This window comes from Camelus bactrianus, chromosome X, assembly GCF_048773025.1.
Source record: "Camelus bactrianus isolate YW-2024 breed Bactrian camel chromosome X, ASM4877302v1, whole genome shotgun sequence".
Taxonomy (NCBI): domain Eukaryota; kingdom Metazoa; phylum Chordata; class Mammalia; order Artiodactyla; family Camelidae; genus Camelus; species Camelus bactrianus.
This window is the reverse complement of record NC_133575.1, coordinates 18,482,478-18,506,802: the sequence shown is the minus strand read 5'-3', so window position 1 is coordinate 18,506,802 and position 24,325 is coordinate 18,482,478. Positions and strand designations below refer to the sequence as shown.

General features: G+C 42.1%; 1 protein-coding gene across 3 annotated transcripts in view; it reads right to left on the bottom strand.

Annotated features, from left to right (window-relative positions):
* Positions 1-22,701, bottom strand: part of PDK3 (pyruvate dehydrogenase kinase 3) — a 69,294-nt gene extending 46,593 nt beyond the window's left edge. The window contains exons 1-2 of one of the 3 annotated variants that reach the window (XM_074359601.1): positions 22,384-22,701; positions 2,327-2,468 (exon numbers count right to left, since the gene is read on the bottom strand). In XM_074359601.1, the coding sequence (XP_074215702.1) occupies positions 2,327-2,468; positions 22,384-22,489 (248 nt within the window). In that variant the 5' untranslated portion in view covers positions 22,490-22,701. Of the gene's footprint in view, positions 1-2,326; positions 2,469-4,057; positions 4,086-4,717; positions 4,999-22,383 lie in introns of those variants that run through there. The other 2 variants (XM_010968486.3, XM_010968485.3) reach the window with 2 other exon arrangements.
* Between the last annotated feature and the right edge of the window lie 1,624 nt (positions 22,702-24,325).

The following is a 24,325-nucleotide window of genomic DNA, read 5'->3' as shown; positions in this document are numbered from 1 at the left end:
GCCCTCTGCCCTGACACATGTCAGCAGAACCTCAGGCAGGCATCCCATCCTTCTGGAAGGGGATAGTTCATTTACAGAGCAAAGTTATAAATGGAGAGGAATCAAAGGTTATGCTGAGCTTCCTGGCCTGAAAGTCAAGAAAGCTAGAGATCGCACTCTGACCAAGGTGCACTTCTCAGCCATTATACTTAAGATCCGCTTTCAAGAGGAAAAGGAAATGACAAGTAAACATAATGCATGATCCCTGAACTGGATTCCTAAGTCGGGGGTTGGGGGGTTGCTTAAAAAGAAAAGCACTATTAGGACAATTAATGAAATGAGAGCAAGTTCTATACATTAGACAACAGTACTATATCAATGTTAAATTTCCCAAATGTGACAATCATACTGTGATTTTCTAAGAGTTGTTCTAAGGAGACACACATTCAGGCATAAAGGGGCATGGTGCCTACCATTAATCCAATGGTTTAGAAAAAAATAATGTATCTTATATATATAGATATATGTGTGGTGTACCATATATATAGGTATAGTGTACCATACAAAGATATACAGAGAGAGAATATGGATGCAGATGATAAAACAAATATTGCCAAATGTTAACAATTAGTGAATCTGGGCGAAGGTATTTGGAAACTCTTGCTAGTCTTGCAAACCATTCTGTTAAATAGAAAATTATTTCAAAATTCAGTGTTTAAAAAAGGAAGAAATAACATGCATGTGTTTAGAATGGCTATGGAAGGGGAAGGGTAGGAAGACTTAAAAAAAAAAAAAAAGAGTTGACTCAATCATTTGAGTCTGTACTTTACCAGCAATTCACTTTGAAGCCCCTGAAGTGCCTTTTACATAAGTGATAACTGTAAATGTTTGACTATCCCCGCCGCCAGGACCAGGGGACTTGACAGTCATTTAGCCTACCTAGAATCCCCAGTACAGTAGCTGGCCCCTGAGACTGCTTACATACGTTCTGCTGGAAAATCTCTAATCATGGTCTTGGAGCAATAAAGAAGTCTCAGGTAAATAAGTACTTGCTGCCCCCTGAAACAAGCTATGAACTTAGGGTAAAATCCAACTGACTCTGAGATGGAAGCCACGGTCACCACCTCTCTGAGGGGTCTTGGCTTCCGGGGTCCCTTTGCCTGCCACAGTGAGGAGCTGCTGCTTGTCTGGGACAGGGACTGGACGCTGTCATTGCTAAGACCACCCAACAGAGTGTTTCTCAGATGATTCATTCTCAACCTTAAGAATTTCTTTTTCTTTTCCTTAACAATTTCTTATAACAAATATTACTGAGGAATGACTGGTGAATGTCCATTCTCTTTCAGTAGCCCAGCCTCCGTGAACCCTCTAAACTCAAACTAATGAATAGTTTTATTCTCCCCACATCTATCCACATCATTCCCGTCCCCTAAACTGCTCTCCCTGTCCCTGTCAGTTCCAACCACCCCCCCTACCAAGGGGCAGTGCAAACCACAGCTTGCACGCCCCCCTCCCCTGTGCTCCCACGGCACTTCCTCTGCACTGGCTTGAGAGCACTGTTTGCATCTGGCTTCCTGAACCCCTCCAGCTTTCAACATGGGGATGACTTCTTTGTTTGTATGATATAGTGGAGTAGTGCAAGTGTCTCTCAAATCTATGCAAATCCTTTTCTAAAAATATACCACCTGCTCTTCCACCCCACCACGCCCCCATCACGCTCTGCTTACAGAGTGGGTAGTTCAGTCACAAATTCAACTTCCTCAATTAGACAGCACACGCTTTACACATCACAACTACACCTGAATGAAGTTACTTAAACCCTGTTATGATTTTTCAGACTTTTCATGGGGCAGCAGCACACCAGGTAGCTGGTATTTTTCATACAGGAGGTTCCCCTTTATATGACTGATTTTGTCCTAAAATAAGTATTGTCGTCAAGAAACTTCTTTGAAAGGAAAACAGAAGGAGCACGGTGGAGACTGGGCCAAAGCAGCAACATCCCCCTACCCAAAGGATCGTAGACCTGCTCACATGGGCCACTATGGTGCTATTCCTTTACATCTTTCTGTACTTTCCTTTTTTTCAATAAAAATCAGATTTATAACCAGAAAAAATGTGCAAAGTCAAGAAAATGTCTAGTTTAGTTTAGAAGTATTTTCCTTAGGACAATTATACATTGTCGGTTAAAAAAAAACAAAACAAAACTTTTAATTGCCTGGGAAACCCAGCTATCCTGAATGACTCATTCTCACACAAGCAGTATGTGTACTTTTAGGGAGGATGGTCCCAGTGCCAAATGTTCAGAGCACTATGGGGAGACCCATGTGAAGCCACATTATTTACTTACCAACTCTGAACCAATCCCACCGCAGGGCGGTTAAGCAAATTATCTGGCAGAAGATTAACCTCTCTCATTGTGTTAGCCAGTCGCACAGGAAGCTCCTTCCGTAGGAACATATACGAAGTTTTTTCACACGCATTATCTCTCCCTATTAAGAGACGAAAAATAGTCCATGGTTTTATAATCTAACAAGCTGGAACAGTAAAGTGAACTCATGGTAGCCCACTGACTGGTTGGGAAGAGAAAAGTAAGTAATCTGGCAGTCTCTAATTAAATTTTTAGCCTCTGACATGGCAAGTTTAAGGAACTAACTTAATTAGAACCGAAAAAGAACATTTACTCCAAGAGGCAACCTTCAAAGCAGGTTTTTTTTCCCTTAGCACAAATACGTCCCTAGTGTTAACCAGCGGCTTGGTATAAAAGTAACCTGAAATATAATCTGAATTTGTTTTCAAACAAACACTGTGGGGAAACTGCCAAGTACAAAAGTAGGAGAACATGGAAACCCACTCCTGTTCATGGGGGTTTCCAGAAGGCAACAGATGTTTCACAAGTATTCACCTACTGTGGGCCGACTGTGTCCTAAGATTTTCTTCCAGTGTGTTTCTTCCAGGACCATAGCTCTGCCCCTCTAGGAAGCAGCCACAGACCCCAGCTCTGACCAAGACACAGGACTCGGGAGGTGCCAGAGAAACCAGCCAACAGGTGCCCTCGGAAATGGAGTGATGTCCTAGAGCACGTCTAAGAGGGTAAGGCACAGTGGTGGCTATGCAGACAGAGGTCAAGGAGTCTTCTGTTGAGTGACCTGAGCTGGCTGTGAATAACACTTACATAACTAGGGCCGGTGAGAGTAAAGGTATCCAGGCACCTGAAAGAGGAACCCCGAGCCCTTTCCCCAGCTGCCATGTGACCAGAGCAGTTCCTGACTGTTCCTGCCCTCAACCCCAGCCCTGCTGCAAACCTAGTGATGGTTGGGGAATGGAAGATGTGACAGAAAAGACATGAGCTTTGGGGACAGAAATGTGCTTCAGCCTCAACTTCTCCATTTTGGGGATGGGAAACCCTTGGCGAACTTCTCAACCCCTGAGTCTCAGCTGCCTTAATCTGTAAAATGGAGATGAAACTTCCATTTTTTAAATGACTAAATGTGACCACATATATGGAGCCTGCCACAGAGCAAGTGTTCAATGAACATAGTCCTTCTGTCCTCTGTGATACTTATGGGTCCGTCCCACCTCCCTCACACTCGGACAGGCCTTCCCGATGCCCCACGTTCCCTTCAGGCTGTTTGAAAATGGGCAACCTTGGGGCTGGACCCTGAGAGAGGGAAGCGGGGCTCATCGAATGATTTTCTCCTCCAAACTCTCCTCTTTCCTCCACATGTGATGAAGGCAGCAAATTAGACATTCAAAAGTAAATCCGTTCTAACACTTCCAGCCAAATTCTGGTTGATTCCTTTCCTGTCCCCACTGAGTAAGGCTGGAAATAAAAGAACCCACTTTTGAGAGGCATCTGCAGAACCTCTTCCTTCCATTTCCAAAAGGAAAGTTAAAATAAAAGATTAAAGTCTTAACCCACCCATCACTTTCCTCATTCTAAGTGAATTGTATAGTGAAGGCCTTCAGTAAATCTTTAATCAATAATTCTGCCTTTCCCCTTTCTCCTAAGGGAAATACTCCAAAAAAAAAAAAAGGGAAGAGGAGTGTAATGGCTCAGCAACGACCTTCCAACACTTACTCCACACATTCATTTGGCCTTAGATGATTAATGTTTACGACGACTCACGGTGCTCTGCTTCAGGTGATACATCTATCATTCCCAAAATATTCTGCATAAAATTTTTATGGATAAATCATTTAAATGCACTAAAAATGCTATTATTTAAAAACAACTCAGAGTGAACCCCATTATAAAATGAAGGCTCTATTATCTAAGTTAAAATGTGAAACTCCATCTGCACATACCAGGAGAAATATTTTGAATCCTGGTTAAATAGAAAGGACATTTTTTAAAAAGCACAAAAGAAATGTTGAAGTTCTCCCCAGAGGAGAAGGAAGTCAGGGAGTGGGGAAGAAGGAAGAACCCCGTGGTGTTGACTTGGAACAGGGAATATCAGTACTCAGGACTTTAACAAATTATCTTGGTTTTTGGGGTAGTGAAAGTTGATGTGCTTAAACTTCCACATCCACAGCGTAAGAGGAGCAGCAACTTAGCAGTACGGGGAGGGGGATGTGAGGGGCCTGCGGTGAAGGAGGGTCATGAGAAGTGACAGCGGGCTGGCAGGGGCCAGGTGGCAAGGGATGCTCAAGTACCCATCTGTTCTGAAAACCCACAGGGCTAGATGGCTTCAGAATTTAAAGGTGTCCAGATTTTAGGAAGGTCAAAAGGGGTACGTACACCCACTGTGCAGCACAGTCTATTACAGAAACACAATACGGCTGCAGTGCATTCTGTGAATGATGACACCCAGCAGGGAAAGACTACAGCCCCAAATCAGTTCAGGCCAGGTTTTGCCACGGACTGAGTTTTGGCAGCGAAGGTATGAAAAAAAAGAACTTCAATGTTTCAAGCTTTGTGGACTTCAGAATTCAGATAAAAGACTGCAGTCCTGCTGAACAGTAATTCCAAGATCAGGTGCCAGAGTTGGACGAGGGTTTGAATCCTGTCCTGAGCATCCGCAAGCTTCGTGGACGCAGGCAAGTGTCATCACACATCCAAGGAGGGGTGGAGCCATCTATAAAATCAGGACAGGACCTATTTTGGAGAGATGGCGGCGAGGGTTAAAAAGTGCTTAACATTTAACATTAACAGATTCTTAACATTTAGAAGAGGGGGCTCATTAAACACAACCACTAATGATGCCTGATGGTGATAAAGCAGAACAGCCCGAGGCCCCGCGGCGCCAGATCAAACAGCCTGATACTCGCTAAGCCCTGAGAGGCTGACTGCATTCTGGTTCAGCGCCGGCTCCTGTGCTCATTTGATGATTCTACATAATTAAAAAAGGATTAAAGTAGGTTCTGTGTCCCCACCATCCACTTTTATTTATTTTAAAATAAAAGGCCTTGATGCTTACATCGGTCAACTCTGCACTAACTGCAATCAGCCACCAGGCATGGCTTGAAATAACCAAATTCCAGGAAGCATTTATTTGAGCTTTCTTGGATTCTCAGCCTTTTATAAAGTAGTATTGAAAGAAACTTTATTTGTCTCTATATCCCCTATGGTAACTTCTCAGTAATTTACTGGAAGAACAGATAATACTTTCAGAAGTTTGTATTTTTAAAAAAAGAAAAAAGTACCTGCAAAATCTCAGGTTCTGCCTCCCACATTCTAATTTAGCTTTAGAGACGAATTCTTTGTACTCGGATACCTTAATTATACATCAGCTTAAGCAGGGGGATAAGTCTTTTTTAGTTAATTAGTGAACCTAAAAATAAATACTAAATGTCTGATTCTTTTAAACCTTTCTGTGGTTTTTCTCATATAAGTTGAAAGCATTTTATCCTATGTATTAATGTTAAATACTCAGTTTAAATCAAAGGGTTCCAACAATCTTTCTTTTTAGTTAACTTACCAAAAAGAAATTTTTGGTTTTAACTGAATGTCCTCTCAAAACAGTTCTGTTTTTCTAAGGCTTCTGGCATATTGAGTATTTTCCAATTATTCTTCCCAGTTATTTGACTTCATTTTTTCCCCACTTACTTGGCTTTTCCACATTCCTTAATTTTGATTTTCTATTTTTATTCCGCATTTCTCCATCTACTTCATCTTATTCAAATTTACCAATTAAATTTTTCCCTAGTATCAGTTGAGAAAATGTGACAGGCATGGAAAACCGACTTCATGAATGCAAATGAGTCATTGGCTTAAATACACTTATGTATATTTCTTCAGTTTCTCTTCCTCTTTTGATGACCCTTTAATTCTCCTCTGTTTTCTGTTTGCTTTTCATACTTTGCCCTTTCACTGAGAAGTTGGAGACAATTACTATATTTGCAAAAGGTATGATTGGCTTTGTCTAGAAAGGTTCCAAATAGCTTTCCAATTCACCAAGACACAGGATGAGTAGACACAGAAACATGAATGACTTCTTCCCCCCATAAATGACTCTGATTTAACATGGGGAGCTCTCTCAGTGACGGTCACTCATAAGAAAGGAGCCTTTGTCCAGCCTTCTGAGAGCAGGAGCTTTGACTTATTCTTTATACCTGGTTTCCACAGTGGCCCCTACTTCTGGTCAATCTCTAATCCTCTTTTCAACTAGTTTACAGGAAGCAGAAAAAATAATTATTTATTCCATTAATGAAGTGACCTGATAATATATCTTATAATTAAAGCAGAGGGCTGAGCATGTGCTCCCTAAAATGCAGTCTCCTGTCTGGATTACCTGAAGGCTATCTTTGTCCACATCTTTCAGCTTTACACTTGGTGGGGGAGGGTTTGGGAGAGGTAGTAAGGGAATCGGGGAGCAGAAAAGGAGGGCAGTAAATGGAAAAATGACTGGCAAGGCACCAAAACCCAACAAAACGATCAGCTCATCCTGATAAGGCCGCTTTTGCTAAATATTGTCAATTAAATGTTTCAGTTTTACAATGTATTTTTTACCATTAACTGTGTTAAAATTGGTTAAATTTAACTGAGAAAATAATATTTCGGGGCAGCTCTTTGATTTTTCTTCAGTTGTATTTATAAGATTTAAATCTTTTGAAAACATCAAATTTTAGGATAAGATTATTCTTGAACTTCCCAGGGCTATAAACAATGACTAATTGAATAGTCCTTCAAAAGAAACAACAAGAAATGTGAATGGAGAGCTATCAAGTGATTGCCAAAATCCTTCAAAAGAATCCCTTTTTAAAGCTTCACTTATACTGTTGAAATGTTTGTTTTACTCCATGTCCAGAAATACTATTTCACTGCCTAGGAAGTTTACAGTTTTCCTTTGTTTGGGAAAACTTATTCCTATATTTAAAAAGATCAAAACAGGTAGCAGGTTTGGGGTCTACCAAGCTTGAGGCTGCCTCCACTCTAGGCCTGCCCATGTTTGGGTTATTACTAACAGTGAGTCAGAAACTCAGAACCGAAGAGCTAAAGGCTAGGGATTTCACACATACCTCATTCCCTATCAAATTCAATGCCCCCAACAACATCCAGCTCTCTCACTACTTCTTTGAGCCTAGTGCCTACTTTATTATGGTCACAGATTCTATGGGCCAGGAATTCAGACTGGACGCAGGAGGGATGGCTGGTCTGGGACCTTGGCTGGGAAACCTTAAATCTTGGGGACTGACTAGACCAAGGAGGGCTACAAGTATCCCAAGGTTCCCGCCCACAAGTCTGATCCTTGGGCCGATCACTTGCCGACTGGAATTGCCTACTAGAGCATCATCAGGTGGCGTCTCTGCATGCTTCCTCACAGCATGGCGGCCACGGGCGGCTTAGATCCCTTTATGACCAGTAAACAAGGCAGAGGCTGCATGGCCTTTTATGACCCAGCTGCAGAAGTCACACAGCGAGCCCCCTCCTGCCATACTCAATTGGCCTAAGCAGCCATAGCCTGCCCAGACTCCAGCGGGAGGCGATCAGAATCCCCTCCCCTTGATGGGCTGGCAAGGACACACTGTAGAAAAGCACTGTGACAGCCATCTTTGGAAGATGTTTAGGAGGAGGTGTAGAAGATGATTTACTTCTCAAATTACATTTTAAAGCACACTTCTACTACCTGAATTTGTTTTCTTAGGGGTCTTTTTTTTTTTTCCCCTGTTTATTTACCTTAGTATCTCTTTCTCACGTCGATCCCTGCTTGTTCAGTCAGCTTTGCAAGTGAGGCAGCCTAAGGACTAAGTGAGCACCCAAACACCTGACTGCAGAGGGCTTTTTGGTGGGGTCCTAACAGCACTCCAGCTTCCCTTACTCTCCTTCAACAGCTCATTCGATGCCTTTAGAGAAGAGCTCCCTTTTCACCCTTTACTTTGCCTAGGGGTAACTGCCTGCCTAGGAATGTTCTGATGGTCAGGGTGGAGGGTAACCCTTCTGCCTGCAGACTTCCAGGTCATTCTCCAGTTTTCACCCAGCCGCCCTACCTGCCACTCCTGCCCTCTATCTGTGGTGCTGCATTACTGAGATAATATCTAAAAGCCAAAAAGGTGTAAATAGAGAGGGAGGGAGATAGGGATAAGGACGGATGGAAGGGGGAATAGATAAAAGGCAAACATAGCAAAGTAACCTAGACATGGGTGTCAACTGTATTGTTCTTAGAATTTTTCCTCAGGTCCAAAATTTTTCCAAATAAAAGGTTTGGGAGAGACATTGTAAATAACCTAAGTAGACAACAATAAGGGAATAGTAAAATAAATTACAATATTGAATATTTACATGGGGAAATACACAGTCATTAAAAAGTTTTTAAAGAAAAAAAGCAGTCTTCTAAAAAATATCTTCCTATAACTGAAGTCTTTCTATTACCTTCTTAAAAAACCCTACTAGAGCCATTGTATTCTAAAAAAAAAAAAAAAGAAATATGAAAATCTCATACAGAACATGCTCATATATGTAGATCTTCCTAATGGGGTCTGAAGTCCACACCATACTTGGCACATTGTAGGTGTTAACTATTTCCTGATTAGGAATGAAAATTAAAATATCTAGTAAGTTTCAGCATAAACTTACAATAGCAAATAATATTCAGGGGTTCAAGATAACATTTGCTGATGATGGTAAATTCCTCTTACAGATAGATCACTTCATTATATATATATTTATTTAGGGGTATTCCAATCCTTAAAATTAGGGGAAGAAGAGCTGAAAGGCAGATAGGAAGGTGATAAGAAAGTGGCAGAAATTGTCAATATGGTGTGCCAGGCCAAAGAGTGGAGAAAAGGCATGGAAGTGTTCAGAACTGATATCACAAATAAAGCTTTGACCAGCTAGAGCATGTGAGTAACAACTGTAGCCAAAGCCACCACACAGAGCCACATCGACCTAATTCCAGAAGGGAGTTTAGGATCAAGTCCTAACGGTGGATGGGTGAGTTACAGAATGTCTTGTTGTCACAGAAGCAGCAACAGTTAAGTAAAGGTCACGCTGTACTCATCTTTGAGGTTAACTGAGGCAAAATGTTAAGTTAACCATTACAGTGAATGAAGAAGATCCAAAGCCAGACATGCTCGAAACACAAATGAGCTGAAACTGCTATTTCTTGGAAAATGATCAGTTTGTATCACCAGGACCTTCAGCCAACAAACTTGAAGATAATTAACATTCAAGGTTAAGAGCTCCCTATGCAGTTTTTATTCTTAGCAGAAAGCTGATTTCATCCAGGAAATGCTGTGTCACTAACTTCCCATAATAAAAGCATAGCCAGCATCTACTGAGCACCTACCACGCACGTGCTACGCACCGTGCTGCACATTCTCAATTTCATCAGTGCAATAGCACTATGATTTGATGCTATTGATCGTTTCCATTTTGTAGATAGGGACGTTGAAGTGTAGTGGGATTAAGTGACTTGTCCAAGCTTGCACCGGTGGGAGGCACCAGAAATCAAGCCTTGAGTACAAGTTCATGTAGACCAGTTGTCATATTCCCAGAGAGAGACAAAAGGCAGACTGACAAGGGTGGGTCCTCCGAATAAGAATTGTTCCGATGTAAGTAAATGAAGGAGGTAGCAATCTGATAGTTCCGAAATGATAAGACTAGACAAACATTAGATTATGCAATTTCCTGACTGTCTAACAGAACACATTTAGACAAAACCCTCGCATTACTAAAAGAGATGCTGTGTGCTAGAAAGAACTGCACTGGAGCAACGGTATACGTGGAAAGAGATGGTATATTACATTGAAAGAAAAAAGCATATGTTTAAAAGCTGATCAACCTGAATTTTAACTGTGGTTTGCTCCTAACTTTGCTTAGGCAAGATATTTAAATCATCTAAGCTGTAGCGTCTTCGTCCAAGAAATGGAGATATCTATTTCACCTGGATGTTGTGAGAATTAGCTACATCTGCCTCCTGTTGTGTCTGGTAGAGAGTGGTACACAAATGTAAGAGCACTTTGTCTCCTGGAAACAATGATTTCTGGTTCACATTGGAAGAGGCAGCCAAGATGTTATGTCAACAACTAGCTAGTGATTTGGGCAGTCTCTTCATTACTCAGGGCTTCTACTTTCTCATGTGTAAAATTGGGGGGAGATTGGACAGATGATCCCTAAGCTCAAGTTCCCACTAATTGAATCTAAGAAGGTAACATTTTGGTTTATATCTCTACACTTTACAGTTATTTATCCTACACCAACCATCCTTAATACTGTACATTCTGGGACAGCGCTGGTGAGAGCACTGCTAGGACTGAGTAGCCAAGAAAAGGAGCTAGAAATCAAGAAAGAGAGTATACACATTTATATTTGTTCTTCTATGTGAGTTCTCCTTCCAGAAAGCCTCCAAGGATGCTTTGGATAAAGGACAATCGGGTTAACACTCCACACACACCCAGAAACCACCTCGATTACACAAACCTTCAAGGGAAAGGTACAGAAAGCATACCACAAGCCCATAGCATTCATACATTTTGGCTAGCATACAAATATTTACGTATTTGTCCTGGCTTTTCATTTATCTATAAGCCCCTCAAAGGCAGCAACTATGCCTTGACAATTTCCCAAGGCTTCTCAGTTTCTACTTCATTCTGAATCCAAATTTCAACAAATGCTGATGAACTGTTAATTAAACTCCTTAAGTGTTAACCTTTGGCATCTCGCAGACTTTATCCCTTAAAGTGGTTCACAGCTCTTGGGCAAGATTTTTACCAGCTCTAACACAGTTCTTAACTCTGGAAGTACATTCTAATCACCTGGATAAGTAAAAACTACCAGCGCCTAGACTCTACCTTCAGGAACTGATTTAATTGGCTTCTATGGGAGGCAGGCGGCACGAGTTTGAACAGCTCCCCAGGTGATTCTCACCAGCACCCAGGACTGAGATCCGCTGACTAGCATCTAATCACAGAAAATTCAATGAGGGAATAAAAGAACTCCTGAGTCTCAGACAGTGCTATTAGGCAACCCAAACTTTTTCATTACCCATCTATTTTTAGCCTCTGTTTCCATGTTTGAGTTTTGTTTCAGCCTCCTATGAAACTGACCACGAATGACTTGATAATCTTAAGAGACTTTTCAGTGTTATCAACTCTCTTTTCTCCTTCTCTTTTAGATGATCCTAAATGGGGAAGATAAAAACTGATGAACACATTCGTGAAGGAAATGGCTGTCCTTCAGGATGTGGTGACTTCTGACAAGCAGCGACAGTGCACGTGTTGATCCTTCCCCGTGGTGGGTTTTGACCTACACTAGCCCCAATCCACCTACCTTCTCAGCTACAGAGGGGCAGTCAGATGAGCAGGTGGTGGGACCCCTGGCTCAATCAGCTACTGTTCGTGTAGGTAATTTTCTTACTTGCCCTGAACCTCAGTTTCCCAATTTGTTAAACGGACATGACTGTTGTGAGACTTCCACAGCAGCATCTTTTATATCGAATGTTGCTAAGTACTCAGTAAACGAATGCTGGTGGAATCTCTTGACCCTCTTTCGGGTTCCATAAAGTCCATTTTAATGTTCTTCTCGAAGGGCTTTATTGAAGCCAAGCTCAGATTAAAGAAGCAGGGAGATGAGTACTTAGGCCAGAGGTGACAAGGTGGAGAATGTGTGAAGAGCACTAAGCAGAGAAGCGGTTTACCTGTGTCCAAAGGGTAGTTTCTAGAGAAAGGGAAATTCGCTGTGAGCAAGCAGCTTAAGGTTTTATTAGAAATCAAGTGCTCACTTGAGCACATTACATAACCAATATAGGAATGTTAACACAGCAATTATCACTTTGCTTTCTATTTAATCTCAGAAGCAGGAGGAGAAATTAACCAAATTTATACTAAGGCCACAGTCGGGAATTAAGGAATACCTGCTACCAAGCTTAAGGAAACACTGTATTTTTCTAGAACAGATCCGGGGGAAGGTTCAGGTATACCCTGAGTATGCTCTGTCAATGAAAATGTAATAATTTGTTGGGAAAAGATATGCATGTTACACATTTCAAAGGGCCCTACTCTCTTCTGGCCCCAACACATGGGGAATATTTAACATCACGCTGGGAAAATGTTAGATAGACAGATGCAGCAATTTATTCCCAACAGTGAAACTATCATATGCCGACCTCCATGCCCTAGTAAGAAAGAAAGCAACACTGGTACGACTCAAATGGTCCAGTGGAATCAGAGGTCAAGTCTAAGAATGAAAATAAAATCACGACTGCTTGGGTGATGCTTAGGGAAATAATCTACCATTGAGTTAGAACCCCAAATATTCAATCAGAGAGAATATAAATATCGATCTGGGTAATTATAATAGTTTGCTGTAATTTTTGTGCCAGTTATTACAGCAGAAAGAAGAATCTCAGTCAAGATGAGACACTGACTAGGAAAAGGGTTCTCCTGGATGGATATGGACACCACTGTGGGTCACAATCAAACCCAGCTCTGCCCCAAGTACAGGGGTAAACAAGTATGGTGAATTGGGCTAACTGAAGATGCTTCCAGGCTAGTATCAATGAACACCAGATACCCCATCCACAGTCCCCTTAGCACGTTTTCTATAAATTAATGAATTTATTAAGGAGAATAAGTGGGCAAGAACAGCAAGAATTGCTAAAATTCTAAGGTAATAAATAAGGAACTGCCCTCACCAAATGTTAATACAAATTACAAAGCAAAAGTTGGCGTATGATACTTAGTTCAAATCAGAAAAGTTGTCCTTTTGAATAGAATCCACAAATATATGAACTGCTCTGTGAACTTTGGGATAAAACGGCAACAACAGAGAAAGATTTGAGGTCTTAATAAACGCTTCTGTGCAAATGGACAGCAGGATAGAGTAAAAGTGAGTTGGCTGCAAATGTCCCATCGGAGATGGCAATAAATTCCTGAGGGATTTAGTAACAATTTACATCCTGCTCTAGGTGCTAAATCTGACCATGATAAAAAGCACTGTGAATGGCTGGGTAAATAAAAACTCAGACTGTGCACTAAATAAAAAGGAAACCAACATTCAGTGTCAACATATGTAAATATACAGGCAAAAGCTGTAAGGCTGTCACAAAAAATAGAGGGAAGAATTATAGGTGATATTCTTTCCAAACGCCTTTAATGGTATACTTTGATAATTACTTTACCAAAGAAGGGAGCACAATGGGAAACAATATTTACACAGCACAAAAGCTTACTATGCCAAGCAGTCATAGGGAATTCACGCAAATGATTAAAACGCCAGACTCTAGTTACTAAATGGTCAAGGGCACTTTACACACAACAAAATGCACAACATAAACCTACAAGGGGAAAAAATAAAACCTTTAGCTTCTGTGTTAACTATTATACAATTTAAATCATAAAAGCTTATTTTGGCAGGACTGTGGAGAAACTGGCACACTTAAACTTTGATGACAGCCCTGGAGATTAAAGCTATAAAATCCCTCCAAGCCTTTGACATGGTAATTCCAGGCAGGGGCACCCACCCTTACAGGTAAGCCACCTGTTACATGGAAAAGTCTTAGAGATCCCAAAACTCGCACTCCACATAGCCAAGCTTTACTGTTACTAGCACATGGGAGAAACAGAGCTTTATCATTTAAATGCAAATTAAGAGCTATCACTGCACACTTCTTTAACAGGGAGCCGGATTAATCTAGACTAGAGGTCGCAAACTTTCTGTAAAGGGCCAGATAGTAAACATTTTTGGCTTTGTGGGCCAAAAAGTCTTGGTGGCAACTACTCAACTTTGCTGTTGTGGAGGGACAGAAGCCACAGATAATATGTAAGCAACTGGCATGGCTGTGTTCCAATAAAACTGTTTTTTACAAAAACAGGTGTCCCCCAAACCCACAGAGTATACAACACAAAGATTGAACCCTAATGTAAACTATGGACTTGGGGTGATAACAATGGTTCAGTGTTGGCTCATCAGTTGCGACAAATGCCCCACAGTGGTGCAGGATGCTGATGGTGGAGGAGGCTGTACTGGGGAGGTGGGGGGTATCCAGGAGCACCCTGTACTTTCTGCCCAATTTTGCCTGTGAACCTAGAACTACTCTTAAAAATAAAGTCTATTAATTACAAGACAAAAGAGGTAGCTGGCCCTCAGGCTATATATAGTTTGACAACCTATCTTAGATTATGATATTCCCAAAACAAAAGGATCTGCCCAACTCCGAAATCAGATAATCACAAAAGTAAAATAATTGAATGTACATAAAACATATAAAATATAAAGGAAAAGTAAGAGTGGGGATATTTTCTGATTCCATTCCATAATAAGATCAAAGTTTCCCAAATCTTGCCAACAGTCTGATCAATTTCCCGAAGCTTAATAGGAGGAAAGCACTCAGTCCTCAATAGGTCGGTAAGTGTGGCCATGTCTCCTCTTCAGAAGCACACAAAACTCCAAAGGCAACGAACAAACTGGAACTACACCTTGAATGCTCAGAGTCTGATAAACCAGGTCATGTTGAAATTCAACCACATCAGATATTTAGGGCCCCAAAGGCCAATTCTTTCTTTAAATTTAAATACTGATCAAGGTACATTAAGCCAAGTTAGGCATCTTTACCCTAAATGAAATTGTTCTCTTCCCCTTAACTTCTGGATAGTTGGCTTCTGTCTCTGAACAGGTTAGTCTAATTCTTGACAACTTCCCACAGTAGAAAAATCTACTGCTTACAGAAAAGGTGTGTCATGTATATATGTGTAAAGGTACAAAATGAACACACTCAGAAACAGAATGTGACTATTTTTTCCTTTTCCTAACACAACTAAAAAAAACAAAACAAAACTCTTCATCTTCTCCAGAAACAAAACCACTGTTCTCCCCAGTAGCAATCAGGCTTCAAGGAGCATGACTTAAAAACCCAAGACTTTTCAAAGAGCAGTCATTTGGAACCAAAGTCAATTTTTCAGTGGGTACTGGAATCTTAAAATACTTTCTAAAGGAAAACAGAAGGTGGCTGGGCCTTCAAACCTCAAGAATAGTTAAAAAAAAAAAAAAAAAAACAGGGAAACTGGCTGCTGCCTTCTAACAGCTAAAGGCTCCAAGGTTCACAGAACCAGTGTAATTATGGTAGAAATCTTTTCCGTGAAAAGGAGGCAGAGTTGTCAGACAACCTGTCTTCTGGTGGTTTTATTTCAGAGATGCTATATTTAATGTGGGGATATTATAGAAGCTTAAACTTATATAACAACTGATTAAATTAAAGTGACAGGGTGTTTAATCACCTTTAGATAGAGTCAATAATCACCACTCAGGGCAGAAAGCAAACAGCTGAGGAAGCCGTGGAGGTTACCAAGAGGAGGAGAGTGTCCACGTTCTGCAAGGAGGCAGTTTAGAATAAAATAACAGGAGCCAGGAGCAAGCTCTTTAATACGAGTGAGGCTGTGCAAAACACAAGTGCAAAAGAACTGGGAAATAAAACAGATAGGAAGTCAGTCAGTAGTGAGGGGATCAGAATGATTAATGAAGGAACCAGAAGTGGACAAAGTACAGCTGAAAGATGAAAATGTGAATCATTTCCTAGGAACTTATTCAAGATTCAGAAGGTTCTATCTTTAAGTTATATCATACACTCCAAGTTCCCCTGTTCTCATGTAAGAGAACTTTTCATTCCTAATAGCTACTTAAAGAAAGATCTCAAACTTGCAAATATCACGAAGAACCACCATAATATTAACTGCCAGTGAGAGACAATAAATGGGCCCGAACTTCCTGAGAGCAACAGGTTTATAGGGGAAAAAAAAGTAAAAGTTATATTGAGAAATAAAATCAATAAACGTTTATTCTGAACATTAAAATGTGGTATTTCCATTACTCTTAATAAGGAAATATATATATACTGTCTGAAACCTCATTGTCTAATAGAAATATGTGAGCTACACACGTAATTTTAAATTTTCTAGCAGCCACATGAACATAAAAAGAAACAGGTGAAGTTTTTAATATTTTATTTAATCCAGCATACCCCTGAAATTATCATTTCAACATAGAATCAATACAAAAAATATATGGAGACATTTTACTATTTTTTATATTAAGTCTTTGAAATCCAGTGTGTATCTTATATTTACACCTCAATTTAAAGGCTAAATTTCTCTCAGAAATAATCGGCCTATAATTGAATTTCACCAAATTTACAATTAAGGTAGATTCATATATCCCGATTGTTTTAAGCATACTTAAAAGTTTTCCAAACTAACTGAATCAAGTACCAGCTTTAAGCTTAAGTTTAATTTAAATCAGTTTCTCAGTCACACTAGCCACATTTCAAGCGCTCAAGGAGTTGAAGGGGCTAGAGGTGACCACACTGGACAAACAAAGTCTAAATAAATAAAGATAAGGCCTGGAACCAAAAATTCAAACCTAATTATTTAAAAATATATAACAAAACAAAGAAAGATATATAATATGGCAGAAAAATTAAAGCTATTAAAAACAGAAAGTGAAAGAAAGTTATAGATGTTTATCATTACAGATGACAGACCTGTCATATCAACAAATATAAACTGGTTAAATTTAACCACATAAAAGAAAATATTTCACTCAAAAAGCAAAATCCAACTTTATGCTACGTTTCAAGACAATATTTAAAACCAAATAATCCAAAAAGACTGAAAATAAAAGGATGGGAATGCTCTAGCAGAAAATGTAAACAAGAGGAAAGGAAGGATTCAGATCTCGCTGTCAAATAAGGTTGAATCCAGGCCCAAAAGCATTAAACTCATAAAAGGCAGCACGCTGTATCCTACAGGGTACATCTCGCAATGAGGACATGACAGTCCAAGATATTTAAGCAGTAAACATAATATTAACGGGCATAAAGCAAAAACCATACGTGATATCTGGAGAAATAGAATCATATTATTAGGAGACTTGAACTTCTCTTGGGCCATGACAGATCCAGGGGATTAAAAAACAGTAAAGGCAAAGAAATCTCAAATAACATAAGTAAGATGGAAGATGTGATATATCAAGCTCCCTAACCTGAAAAGAGAACGTAAGTAACCTTTCTTTTGCTGCCCAAGGAACAGTGGCAGGAAATGAGCACGGATTGCACTACAAAGCAAGTGTCAATAAATTAATGAGTCAGATTAACATCCTCTGATCACAATGCAACAAAACTAAACATCAATAAAATTAAAATACAGGGTGCACCTACACTGGACATTTAAAAACTCAACTCTTAGCTCATAGAAGAATGAAAATCTGAAGATGCAGAAAGGCTGGGAGGAAAAAGGGTCAAATATTTACATATTTACAAATACATATTAGCTGCTAAAGCAGTGCTCAGAGGAATAAATGTAGCCCTAAATACCAAAATAAAAAAAAATGACTTTTCCCATTCAAAAAAAAAAAAAAGAATAACATCGAGGAGATCAGGGAGGATTAATAAAGTCAAAGTAGACATTAATGAATGAGAAAACAAGTCATAACACTATTAAGTGAACCCAATCATATAAAACACCATCTAATCTAATCAAGAAAGGGGGAGGGGAGAACAAATAAAAAATAAAGTGGAGAAGAGCCACAGAGAAAATCCAGACTAAGAGACTACTATCTCAGCTATGCAAACTGACTTAAAAACCTCCATGACTAGGATAATTTTCTAGAGAAATATACAAAAGCAACTCTAGAAGAGACAGGGATCTATATTGATCAATACCCCAGAACAGAGAAAGCTGTCAGAGAGCAATACCAAGACACACTAGGTTTATTTCATAGGTGGATTCTACCAAATCTTTAAAAAACAATTTGAAAGATAAACTGGTCTTCGTGCAGAAAGAAAATGATTTCTTCTGAATCGAGCATGATACTGACAAGAAAATCTAACAGACTGCACACACACACAAATCCACAAACAGCACATGGTATCAATATAATGAACCCAGGAATTCATCATACTATTCTCTCTAGTTCTGTAGATGCTTAAAAAATTCCAAGCTAAAATTAAAAAAAAATTTACTCTTAAAAATACTGAATCACTATGCTGTATACTTGAAACTAATATAATATTGTGAATCAACCATACTTCAATTAAAAAAAATTTTTTTACTCAAGGAGAAAAAAAATTCTGTCTGGATATACTTTTTCACTTACCAAAAGTTTGACAACAGTGTGGTAAAAGTGTAGGAAAATGGGTACTCAGAAACTTCTAGTGAGAGGATAAACAGGCAGCCTTAATGGAGAGCAATTTGACAATGTTTATCACAATTTGCTATAGAAATCCAACGTTTAGGAATTTGCCCTATATATACACTCACACATGCATGAAATGATGGACACAAGAATTCACTGTTGCACTGGTTGTCATAGCAAAGACTGCAAACAACCTACTAGCCATCACCAGGGAGTTGGCTAATGAATATAGTACACTCATATAAACAAATCCTCAGAAGCCATAAAAAAGAAAAAGGAAATTCTGCAGACAGATATGGAAAGCTGTCTGAGAAATTAAGTTTAAAAAGCCAGGTACAGACAAAAGCATTACAAGTTGCCATTTATTTAAAAATGGGGAGGCCAATGGACAAAAGTAGGAAGTTAACTTTTCTGTCTATGTCCTTTGGCACCTTTTGAATTTGGAACTATGTAACTATAATCTCAAGTCAAAAAGAATACTTTTTTTAAAAAAAAATCCCACCCTTTAGAACTTACTGCCGTTATAAACTCATAATCCATTTAGAACACTTGCTGTTCCTGCTACACTTACCAACCGTGTGGAAGGCCATGTTTCAAGTAAAGAATGAGCTCAAGAAACTCCTCTTATTTTAAAGGGCATAGAGAAATATGGCCCACAGATGAAAGGGGGACAGAACTCTAGATCCAGAGTATCATTCAGTTAGTGGTTCTCAACCCTGGTTATCCTTCAGAATAACCAAAAATACCAATGCCCTGTACCCATTCCCAGAACATTTATATTAAAGGTTGGGGGAGGGGGCCCAAGCATGAAAACCACGCATCCAAATGCTTTACAGCAGTGGTCCTCAACAGAAGGTGATTTATTTTGCTCCCCAGGGGGACATGGTGCTGTCTGGAAACGTGTTTGGTTGCCACAACTCCTAGGTGGAGGGAGTGTGGGGGGAGGGGCGCCACTGGCATTTAGTGGGTAGAGGCCAGGATGCTGCTATAGTAAACCTCCCACGGCGCACAGGTCACCTCCCCAAGGACCTGTCCCAAAATGTCAGATGTGCTGAGACTCAGAAACCCTCCTTTCAAATAAAACCACTGCTTCTGAAGTAACAAGCAGTTTTAGCCTTCCCTCTTGAATAAGGAAGATAACCTCACTTACTAGTGTGGATACATTAGGGTAATAAAGCTATTTCAGTGGCCAGAGGAACTACCATTGGTCGCCATGGCTGTAACAAATACTGAAACATGAAACTCCATGTACATCCTTTCGCTGGTCCCAGTCCAGGTATTCTGGTCAAAAACTTCGGTCCCCTTCGTAAAGGAACCAGGGGGAATGTCATAAAGTTCACAAAGTGGCAGCCTGTGGGTCGGCACAGTCCACACATCTATTCTGTTTGAGCCCCAGGTCTTTTAAAATATACTGAATTGGTGCCAATCAGCTCCCTCTCCTGGAGCCAGCATACACCCAGGAGCTTGCCACAGTCCCTGGGCAGCCTGGCTACATGGAATCATTTGCTGCTCCCCCGTTGGGCCTTTAAGTATGTGAGGGGGCTCACCTCTGTGGTTTCCTCCAATCATTCAGGGGCATAAAGCCTCTTCACTCTCCTTGCTTCTCACCTTAAAAACATCCCGCACACCCATTCTGAATTCTCAAACTCCCACATCACTTGCCAAAATAGACTTCTATCAAGAGCTGGAAGAACCAAGACAAAGGGAGAAGGGACGGCCTTTGTGTGACAACTGTCTTCTAGTTGTTCTCAGTAAAGATAGGCTGCCTGTCACCTGATTCATCCCTGGGCACTACAAATGAGGCTTCAGTTTCTAGCAAATTCCACCACAATTATATATAGCTCTTCTGTGAGCTTCCTTATAAGGAAAAGACTTCAATTATTAGGCTTCTTCCATTCTCCTCGATTAGACTATCCCTCCACTCCTCTCAAAATAGGTCAGAAGCCTTCTACGGGAAATACCTATCAGAAGGTCTGGTAATCTTCATTTTAGAAGCTCATCCCTTTTCCTTTGAAATTAGGATCACACAGTTTTCGAGCTGTGCTTTAGAGATGACCTTATACAACCCACACATTTTATTGATGAGGAAAATGAACCCCAGTTCAGTCACTTAGCTAAGGCCAGGCTTTGAGTCAGTGGCAGAGCAAGAATTAGAACACTTGTTTTCAGATAATGGTCCTATGGGTTTTCCATGACAACACTATCCCCCGCTGTGGTTTTCCGACTCAAGTAACATCCTTGCCAAGACACCTATTAACATGGGTAGATACTAGCTGCTATAGAAATAAAACAACTGAAATTCTGCTGAGCTATGAGAGCTATCACTTCAACTTTCAGGGTGGAAGAAAGGAACTGAGAGTCTGGATTCCTCTTGTTCCTTTTACTGGGAATTCACCTGTCTCAGTTTACCCCCAATGAAAGGTTGATACCTTCAGAATGGTCTCTAAACCATACATTAGGGATGGAAAACATGCTATTTATAGCAACTGCGATATTTTCTTTCTAAACTCTTTAAGTCGGGAGCTGCCTCAAACCTCTAAAATTCTCACAAGTGGCCAGAGATGGGAGAGTAAAACTACTGAAAATTTTGGGGAAGTGAACTTTAAAATACAAAGATCAACATCTCACTGAACTCTGACTTCTCTTGTCCTTCGCTGACAAATTGGTTTCTTAAAATTTAATTTGGTCTCAACTTGAACCTTTTCCTCTCTTCCTATCTCAACCTAAGTATATACAACATCACATTTTGCATATCGGGTATTCCCCGAACGAACGTGCTACCTTCTCTGCACTTAGGTTTTTATGCCCAGACACCATCCCTTGATATTTACATAAAATTCATTAAACGAACAGCCGCCCCATTCTCTTCCCTTGAGAGCTTAGAATACATCTTTGCTGCTCCATTTTCTCTTCCTTCCAGGATGCCGCGTTCCGCTTTGATACCTGAGTGCGCACTTTTGTTTTACTTTCAGGTGTTTCACAACCAGCTCCCTCGCATTCAGCAATTGCGAGTATTCCCTCAGCTGCTGAAACGGCACCACTCTGGGGAAACACGATCCAGTTAACAGAAGGTCGTGGAATCTGTTCCCATCTCAGCTAGGCCTCAGGCAGGCTGGGGGCTGGGTCTTTTGCGCTGCCACCTCAATCCATGTAAACTGCCCACCAGCCCACCCCACAGTGGAGAAGGTGAGTGGCCCATAAAAGGAGAGGCGCGACGAAAGGTGCTGGCACCGAGGCCCGGGTTGTATCAGACCCTGCTATGACGCTAGGAGCCCACACACCCGCTCTTCCCCAGCATCTAAGGCGTTTGCAGTCCAGGCCTCTAACTGCTTTCACATTACACGAAGACAGCAGTTCGAGTCCTGCCGCTCCGGCCACACAGCAGCACCTTAGAGCAGAAAAGGAACAAGATGCCATTGCATAATTTATACGACCTCAAGGTGTTTCTAAAGCGCTCTTACCGAATAAAAAGAAACCTAAAAATAAAAACGTTAAAAAACCACCCACATTCCGCTCCGAAGTTTTAAGGGCGATGAGGGCTGTGTCAAGTAGATTTGAAGCTAACGATGGCAGGTTTGGGGAGTTCTGCCCGGCTCCTCGGATGCGGTTTCTGTGTCTCCGGGTTAGCCCCCGGCCAGTGTGCGGGTGCCAGGCCCTGACCCTCCGCGCCCCGAAATCCGAGCCCCCGGGAGAGCCCCCGGGCATCCCGGAGTCCCGCCCGCGGTTCCCACGGATTTTGCCCGGAGCCTGAGGAGACCCGCGGCGGTGGACCCGGAAGGCAGCGGCCCCGCGCCGGGCGTGAGGACTGTGGCGACCGCGGGGGCCCACGGCCCCGCACTTACCGAAGTCCAGGAACTGCTTGATGGAGAGCGGTGATGGCGAGAAGCGCGAGTAGCGCTCAATCTGCTTGGGCACCGGCTGCTTCAGCAGCCACTGGAACAGCCGCATCCTCGCCGGGGCAGCGCAGAGACCAGCCGAGACGCCCGGGCGGCCGCAGGGGCCGGTGCAGCGGAGCCGCGTGGATCCGGCACGTTCGCCAAGCGCGCACCCCGGTCTCCGCCTCGGCCTCGGCGCCGCGGGTGCAGCCGCCGCAGCAGCAGCAGCAGCAGCTCCGGGGCCGCGGCCGGCCGCCCGCGGCTTCCCCAGGCCCCGCCCACGGGGGCGGAGCCGGCAGCCTCACGTACGCGGCGCGCGAGGGGCGCGGGGGGCACGAGGGGCGCGCGGCCGCACGCGCTGGCTGCTGATTGGCCGCCGCCAGCCACGCTTTCTTCTGCCGGAGTGCCGCCGGGAGCCGGCGCCTCCTTCCTTGGCTCTTGGGACCAAGACGGGCCGGGCAAGTGCAGCTGCCCCGGGTCCCGTCCCCGGCTAGGTCCTCCGCGACCGAAAGGTGGCGAAGGTGCAAGGGAACTGGGAGCAGGCTCGGAGCCCTCGCCTGGAATCCCGATATCCTACGCGCCGCTCAATGCCCCTCTCGACCGAAGGCACGTCTTCCGGGAGGCCTTCCTTGGATCTGCTGACTGTTGCACTTCAGGGTATTCGTTGCACCTTGACACGTTGATTTTCATGTTCTGTTTACCACCTAACTACAGTGGCTGTTTCATGCCCTCCACCACTACCACCACCGTTGGGCAGAAATAAACTCACTGGTTCGGATTCCTTCCGCCCCTCACCATTGGCCAGGATTCATTGTAATGTCACTGACGCTCTGTTTCATTCCCCTCCGTTCCAACCCTTGCGAACACCTTTGGGCAGGACTGTTAGATCACTGACTCTGTTTCGTGGCTCGCCACCTCTGGCTCCCACCAACCCTCCCCACCCCCACGCCCCCGCCCAGGCCAACACCTTTGGGTAAAATTAATTGTTAAGTCACTGACTGCTACGTGCCGCCACCACCACCACCATTGGACAGGATCAATTATAAAGTCACTGACACTTCTTTTAGTGCCTCCCCCCACCCCCCTGTGAGCTCCCCCTAACACCATTGGTCAGGATTAATTGTAAGGGCACTGATTGTTTCATGTCCCTACCACCACGACCATTGGAAAGGATCAAATTTAAGAACTTAGGCCCTATCTTTCATACCCTCTTTCATACCTCCACCACCACCATAGGACAGCCTGTTACATGCCTCACCACCGCCAGCATCACTACTTCTGGGCAGGAGTCTATGTATTACATAAGACTAATATAAGAGGGGACATAAGCTCAGGGCTCAATATATGAAATCATTATTTCCTAATGTGAAGGTATACAGTACAGCTTGCTCTAACCATTTCCACCAACCTTGCTTTATTTTTGGCAACGTGTAAACATCAACTAAAATGAAAGGTATAATGTTTTCTAAGGAAAGGTAAAAATGTAACTGGAAACCACTCCCTTGGTCTCATTAGACTGGTTTTCTCACTGAGTAAGATTATTGGTATGTAGCTATTTAGCTTTTGTGCCTTCCTTGGATTTTTATGCACACAATTCTTTGCTTAATACTATCTCTACTCTGAACTTAAAGAGAAAATACATACACTCAAAGACATCAGTGGTCTTCCCTCACCTGTAGATTTTCAACTACATCTTGGTCATCTTGGTGGTGGTATGGTATGTAGACTACCATGTCTTTTCCATTCAAACCAAAAGCCCAAAGAAGACATAGTAACAACCTCTTTAATCAGGAGCTTTGCCAGCAGAGCTAAGGAACCCTGTTGATCTGGATGGGCAGACAAAAAGACCTGTGGCCTGTGGTTCCTCCAGTGACTTTCTCATGTGCTATCTGGAGGCAGAGTGTACTTG